Genomic DNA, 8,154 nt, shown 5'->3' with positions numbered 1-8,154 from the left:
GTATACTACAATATTTATAAGAAATTATAAATATAAAACATAAAAAAATTAGACATGTTACAAGTTAGATAAATTTTAACAAAGACTATATAATTTGAGATTGAGTTATAACAATAGTTAATGTCAAAAATTGTGAAAAGTGGCAGTAAATGATGCTTTATATTACGTGAGAAAAGAATTAATTACCATTAAGTATTGATTCGATAGTGAAGGAATGTTTTATATATGTATATTATATTTCAAACATTAATATCCAAAAATGCAACTTATATGTTTTTCAGATATTATATTATCTTCTACTTTTCTCGAAATTTAGAAAGTATATGGACTGCATGCTTCAAAAGAAACTGAATTAAATAATACCATGAAAAAATGTATATGAACCCTCGTCACAACTGTTTACGTCTTCTTCAATGTTATTCTTCAGAAATGGAATAGAGATATTCTTTTATCTTGCCACCTTCGTAATGGAATATAATGGTTAACGTTTGTTGCCAAAATTTTTCAGCAAATGAGTTAATATTGCTAAATTCCGAGTTATGTAACAAAATAAATGAGAATGAGTTGCGATAAATTTAAACGAAAGAGATTGAACAAAGTAAGTAACGTCACGTACATTTTACGGAAACTTTACAGTAATAGAACGTATAAGCTTCACTATGTCGCTTTAACATTGAGAAAATATGGGTTTGTGGCAACGTGGTTAAATGAAAACTGAAATTAATTAAAGAAATAGAAAAGTATGTCTTAATATCGCGAAAGTAAAATCATATGGAAAAGCAACAACGCATTTATCACGAAGATGTACTCACTAGTAGAACTTTTCAAAAAGCACTCATTTTAAATTGTATGGTGCAAGAAATCTTATCGAATGAAATTGAAAATAATATTATACAATAACACAATTTTACTTAAAACAGCTTTTATTATTTGAAACACAATCAGAGGGCATTAAGTTTGATAAAATTTTTATTTATATAAAATGAGAGAAATTTCTACAAAATTTTTTTTTTTTAACTTATTATATAACTCTTTATTTAAAAAACACACATTAATAAAAAAGTATAACAAATGTTTTAATTAATCTAATAATTCGAAGAAAGAGAAGAGCTCTTCTTAGATACATTTATATGACAATTGGTCATTGTTTAATGGCAATAGTAGAACTTGAAAATATTTCTCTTTTTTTTCTTCTTTCTCTATTTTTTTATATATATTTTAGATGCAAAATAAAAATTTTATTTTCCGAAACTTGAAATTATCAATTTTTAAAAACACATGTATGACCTAGGTAAAAAAAATAAAACATTATTAAAATATTAAATAAAATATTTATGATCGAAGATATGATACCCACAAGAATTAAGACAAGTATTATTCTTTATCTCGATTTGCATCACCAACTACTTAAATGGACAAAGATTTAGAATTGCTCGAAATCAAATATTTTTGTATCATTCAGACAAAAATCAAAGGCAATAGTCCAGATATTAATTCACTGTCATTGAAGCCTGGATTCACTAAACATTCATGTATCACTGCAAAACTCCGTAAATCACTCACTCACGATAACGATAACGATAAAGCACTCACCATACTGTCGGCTTTTCAGCTTCTCGGTGCGTAGGGCGATCGGAGAATGCAAATTCCGAAAGAAAGAGAAAAACAGAGAGAGAGAAAGAGAGAACGCGTATACGCGGTGGTGGATAAGCTGACGGCGTGGTTTGCGGCGTGTTAGTGGTGGTTGGTGGTGGAATGGGTATCCGGGGTTGGAGATGACATCCTTTATATAGGGACACCCTCGGCGCGCGTATCATCCCCCCTCCCTCGCTGGTTCCCTTTCCTGCCCGGCTAGTTTTCTCGGCGAGTCGCACGAGAGGAGATAGTCTCACCTGAATTATGATTGGCCGGAGCATACAACACGATACCTCTACATTATTTTGATTCAATTACACCTTCACCACCGGCTACCGACCTACGTAATCTTCTTTATTATTTATGACTCTCGGCAAATAATAATCATAGGGGCGGATGCGAGGATCCTTGTCGTCGTCGTTGTTATCGGCGACAATGTCAACGCTGATCTCATCTTTCTCTCTTTCTCTCTCTCTCTCTCTCTCTCTCTCTCTCTCTCTCTCTCTCTCTCTCTGCGCGTCATATTTTTGCATAAAAATAACGAAGGTGCCGAAACACAACAGTTATATCTTTTGCGTGCATTTCCCTTTGATTTGTTTTATGATTGCAAAATAAAATGCAACAGGTAGAATCTGTCTGCTTCAATTCAGTACCTTGCCGAATTTTATCTTTTTCTTACGCGAGAATGTCACAAGGGGAAGAGAAGAGGAAAAGGATATTTTCGCATCTTCCCAACGTCAGAGGTAAAACTGCTTGTGACATAAAAACCTTATGCGCGCGCGGTTAATCAAGCGAGCGCTTGATTTACGTCGACTTTAACTTTTGAGTAACGATCTGTATATTAGAGAAAAATTGAAATAATTCCAAAAACACGTAAAATGCATTACACACGAGCTTGCATCTATATTCGCGCTGAGCCCCAAGTTGGGGCAAAAAATATAAGTATAAAGCCGGAGCTTTTAACTTTTAATGCCTACGCACATACAAAACGCAGCCATACTTTACGATAATTTTGCAATGTAAATTCATCTCTGTATTTTCTTCTTTGTATGACTTTTCATGACTTGTATCTCGCATTTTTCATTATTTTCAATGCAAAGATGAATTAAAAAGTAAAATGAATAAACTACTATGAGAAAGTAAAGTAAGAGCATTATACGAATAAGAAACTTTAAATAAATTAAAAATTTTATATGAAGAAACAAAGGAAGAGAGATATATTGTCAATGATATTGCCTGTTATATTATATATATAATTATATAAAGGTTTTATAGCAAAAGTAAATTACGGAATTGTTTAATATGTAAATTAATCTTTTTATAATTTAAGGAAAAGATAATCAATTTAATAAAATTTTAAAGAACTGTCTTTTTGAAATTTTTTTTGGATATATAAAAAGATTAATTTGAAGTAGAAGCTATTAAAAAAGTTTTTTACAATTAAAGTAACACCTTCCACTAGAAATCAACGCGTGTATGCGAAAGACAGGAAAAATATATAAGCATTACCCTGTATGAAGAAGAAATAATTTGTATGAGAAGAAAAGATCCGGGCGCGTTATGCTCTATTGCATAAACTCGCATTCAAGTTTAATATTAGCGCAATGATTATCTCCCTATTGGCGACATCGAGCAAACTGTTGCATAAATGTTCGTAATTCATGCTCGTTATTGTAGGGTTTAACAAGATATACTTCTCGCTCTAGGTACGTCGTATTAATAAAAGTCTCTTTGACAATACTTGTCTTATTAAATATGCGTTTTCGACACTCCGTTTATCTCATTTTGTCTTACCGTCAAACTACTTCTCTTAAGAAATAATTTTTTCAAGAGCATCATAAATCTTGTTACATAATTATTAAATGAAGCTGAGATAAAGAAAAAAGAAATCTAACCAATTTTCGCATATCCCTTCGTTTGCGAGAAAATATACTTTATAATTATCAATTATTTTAAAATTAAAGCCCGAGATTTTCTTGAGAAAATCGACGAAAGATCTGAAAGGTAGTAAAAGGCATTTGATGGAGTTTCAACTTTTAATATATGGTTAAACATTTAAAGTTTTAGCAGTTGAAACAATTTATCAAAATATTACAGTTGGATAGTTCGCCTTTGCATCTCTCTTTTTTGCTATAATATTAAAATCTTATATTACATTAAATTTAATGTAAAGTTGTAAACGTAAGATCATGTAAAAAAATATTTCCTATCTAAATTTATTTCAAAATACAATCCACACAGGTTCATTAAAGTCAAGAAAGCTCAATTTCAATTGTTTTCTTTCTATCTAAAACTAAATCAATTTATCTTTGAAACTATCCGAGCATGGATTTCTGAGAAAAGAGATAGGTGTTAGATTCGTTATTAGGAGAAGATCCGACTTTAAACTCTTAAATAAATTTCCACCCTTACGTTTACCTCGCGCTTTACACAATCAAACATTTGTATAATTTTATTTTATAAATTCATTTGCATAATACATAATTAAATTACATAATACGAGTTCGCGAGAATTATTGCGAGTATTTATCACTATAAATAATAAACTATAGCGGCAAATGTAATATATTGTTTAGTACAATATACATGTATACTCGTATACATTTATGCCACGCTTTGAGCACTTTTGATTTCTTATCAAAGTTAAATTAGTCCTCCTGCGCGTGCTATAGTAGCATTGTAATTAACAATAATGTCTAAATTATACAGATATCCAACAGAATATCAGGATCATTCTTCCACAGTAACTTCCATTCTTTTGCAAGAGATAGTTTCTCGAGAAAATGAATAAAACGATAATTAAACCTCTTGCAATAGCGTTAAGGATCATGAATAATTACAAGGTTGCTTTACAACCTTGTTTACATCCTTGATATTACATTTCTGCTTTTAAAATTATCGTTTTATACGATCTCATCGTTTTATACTGTCATGTACAGTAAACGTTCAGTGAGCATTTCTAATGCAAACAGTATTTGTAGAAGCTTGCATTAAGCAATTAAAAAAACGTGGATTTTAATAGCAGGTTTATATCGTAATAGCATATATTGAATGTTTTTCTATTAAAATATGATTTTACTACAAAATTTTTAATTGATCCAGAATCAATCTTTTTTTTTGAGAAATATCAAAACATTTGTATTGTACAATTACATATAATGATTATGATTAAAACTATTTTTTTGCGAATATTGATTGTAAAATACAGAGAAAATGAATAATAAAACTTTTCAGCACTTTAGAATAGATCGTTTTATTTAATTTCAATTATTAAGAGACGCGTATTATTAAAAATTAGAAAAGTATAAAAAATAACAAACTTCCTCCACATTTTCGATAAATCGAAAAATCATTTCGATTGGCCAAAGAAACCATCCAATAATTGCGAAATATCTTCCATTTTGAAAAATCAGAAAATAATATAACATAAGTTTCAACACTGTTTGTGTTTTCTTGTTAAAAAATATGCCGGTTAAAATTTTTATGTTAAATATTTAACACATTTATGTGTTAATTTAACATACTGCTGTTGTGTTAATCGAACTTAAATGTTAAATTATTAAAACTAAAAAAGTGTAAAAATAACATAATATGCACATATTTTTAATTTTACACAATAGATATGTTCTGTATTATTAATGACAGTATTTATCTGTTAAAATTTACAGAAAAAAATGTTGATTTTATTTTACAATAGGAGTGAGAGTGACTACAGAATTTACGTCAATAACATTGTTCCAAGTTAATTTAATCATTAAAAATATGTTGATTTTATACAAAATTTATTTCAAATTACTGTGAAGTTTGCATTCATTTTATAAAATATTAACATAGTATTATCATTTAACATATCCATATTATGTTAATTTAACACAAAGATTTGTGTAGACTATTTGGGACATGCAATATATATTAAATTTAAGCCCAACTCTGGTGGATATGTAATCTGTATGTAACATGTGGTTGTGTAACGAAATAAGGGCTACATAGTTACGATATCGTTGCAATTACATGTACAATTGAAAGGGTTCGGTCTATATAAATAATATAGGAGTATCTCCGGTGGAGTAAAAGAGGTCAAAGTCATTGCGTTTCATTGATCAGCGGTAGGCGACGAAATGTCTATTCAACAGGTTGTTAACTACTTAAATCTATGATAGCCCCTTCTTGCCACTCTTGTCTGTGGCGATACCGACGATACCGCGCTTCTCACCGTAGTCAGTGTCAATTCGACGACAGTTCGCACTTCAACTCGCGATGCGGCTTTCTTCCACCATCTACTCGGCGATCACGCTTATCTTATTCAACAATGTAGTGTTGTATGCGAGCGGCACACCGGAAAGTAAGTGTGAATGGATCAACGAGTATAGCGCGAAACGTCCCAAAAAACTCGAGATCCTTGCGATACACTATGCATCGTGCGACATTTTTGCAAAAATGTGACGACAAAAATAAAAATATAGAATCGCATAATTTACGTTGTATCTCATTAATTTAATTAATTTATTTAATAATATGACGTCATTGGGAAGTAAGTCATTATAGCCAATCTCACTGATTTTTTAGTTCAAAGTATATATATTTATTGTAGAAATAAGATGAAAAGGAATTAGACAAGAAATATCACTGTACCTACATGTCATAAAGTTTTATTCTTTCTATTACAGAGTGTAGCTGCATAAAGATAGTTCGCTTCTATATTAACAATGTTAATATCTTCAATTCTTGAAAAGTAACTATAGCAACAGATCTGTTTGTATCTGTTTCCGTAATACTTCAGATAATTAGAAAAGCTATAGCATTCCAATCACAATTTCTATAATTATTCCGTGCGTGACGTTTCTTAATAAATAAGTCACTAATACATATCGTTAATACAGTTAACACTATTTATATTAGTTTTGTTGGATATCATTTCTTACAATTAGTTTGCACATATATCACAATAACATGTATATACGTATGGCGTTGAAATCTGAAATTATTGAAATCACGTACCGACAAAATGTATTTTACACGAATACTCGAGGTATTCCTTGTTATGTACGTATATACTTCCTTATATTTATCATCCGCGGTTGCTGATTGTCGTCATTTATCCACTTGTACTGTTATTCAAAGCGAATCAAGTGAATGAATGAGCCTTAATATTTCAAAATACCATTCGCAGCCAACAATGTTGTACATTAGCAAGATATTTCAATAACATTAGATTTAATCGTTTTAACTGCAGTTTCTTGCATTTTTTGTGTTAAAGTTAAATAAATACGCACACAAAGTATCTTACAAATTGTGGAATTTTTATTTTAACGGCAGATTTTTTGATGAATTCGAAATTGGATTTTGCTTACGTTAACGGTAATGTGTTGAATAGTTTCCAAGTTATATAAGTTTTACAAAAGAAAAGCTCGTTTTGCGAATTAAGCTTGATGAGAACAAATATGTAAGCAACAATATTTTTTAAATTAATTTTAAGTAGATTTTATTTCCATTGAATTTTAATTCAAAAAGTTATAAACATATATAATATCACATACAAATTTAAAATAGTTGCAATAAACAATGATTTGTCTCGATGCTTTCGTTAATATAAAATCAGTTCTCAATTAATTATTAAGATCTACCGTTCAAATCTCAAGATCTTTGGAGAAAAAAAAAAGAAGAAAGACAAAACATAAAAAGTGTAAACGAACGAAACTAAAACGAACACGACTCCTCGATAACTTATTATCGCGATATTCTCTTTACGAGATCTGATTAAATAAATACACACACAAAGTGTCTTACAAAAATTTCGCAATCTTTATTTTAACGACAGATTTTTTGATGAATTTGGAATTGGTTTTTGCTTATGTTAGCGATAACGTGGATTGAATAGTTTCCAAGTTATATAAGTTTTAGAAGAGCTTGATTTGCGAATTAAGCTTGATGAGAACAAATATGTAAGTAACAATATGATATTTTTTAAATTAATTTTAAGTAGATTTTATTCCCATAGAATTTTAATTCAAAAAGTTATAAAAATATATAATATCACAAAAATTAAAAATAGTTGCAATGAACGATGATTTGTCTCGATGCTTTTGTTAATACAGAATCAGTTCTCAATTAATCATTAAGATTTACCGTTCAAATCTCAAGATCTTTGGAGAAAAAAAAAGAAGGAAGACAAAACATAAAAAGTATAAACGAACGAAACTAAAGCTAACATGACTTCTCGATAACTAATTATCGCGATATTTTATTTACGAAATCATCTCGCGAATACTATCTCACGTAATTAAGAAGATCATAGCTTCCGACATTGTCCCTCGGTGATTTACAGGGACTCCCATGTGGAATCAAACTTGGACTGATCGTTTGAAGCAAGATCTGTTTGTAAAATACGATAAGTTCGCTCGACCGACGCAACATTTCAACACAACGGTGGTCAACTTCGACATTACTATTCTTTATGTCGATGTGGCAAGTATGCGCGATATATTACAATACGTACGAAGATATATATATATATATATA

At 30.0% G+C, this 8,154-nt stretch overlaps 2 protein-coding genes across 2 annotated transcripts in view; one reads left to right on the top strand and one right to left on the bottom strand.

The window, feature by feature from the left end:
* The window catches only part of LOC115235687 (FMRFamide-related peptides-like), an 8,619-nt gene extending 6,860 nt beyond the window's left edge, over positions 1 to 1,759 (bottom strand). The window contains exon 1 of the mRNA XM_029807626.1: positions 1,594 to 1,759. Within this exon, the coding sequence (XP_029663486.1) occupies positions 1,594 to 1,596 (3 nt within the window). The 5' untranslated portion in view covers positions 1,597 to 1,759. The remainder of the gene's footprint in view (positions 1 to 1,593) is intronic.
* Positions 1,760 to 5,819: 4,060 nt separating this feature from the next.
* LOC115235678 (acetylcholine receptor subunit alpha-type acr-16-like) overlaps positions 5,820 to 8,154 on the top strand; it is an 8,529-nt gene continuing 6,194 nt past the window's right edge. Inside the window, exons 1-2 of the mRNA XM_029807603.1 lie at positions 5,820 to 5,977; positions 7,961 to 8,100. Coding sequence (XP_029663463.1) covers positions 5,893 to 5,977; positions 7,961 to 8,100 — 225 coding nt within the window. The 5' untranslated portion in view covers positions 5,820 to 5,892. The remainder of the gene's footprint in view (positions 5,978 to 7,960; positions 8,101 to 8,154) is intronic.

This window comes from Formica exsecta, unplaced genomic scaffold (assembly GCF_003651465.1).
Source record: "Formica exsecta isolate Colony F162 unplaced genomic scaffold, ASM365146v1 scaffold231, whole genome shotgun sequence".
NCBI lineage: Eukaryota > Metazoa > Arthropoda > Insecta > Hymenoptera > Formicidae > Formica > Formica exsecta.
Note: the sequence above shows the minus strand (reverse complement) of the source record. Positions and strands in the feature narration are given on the sequence as shown.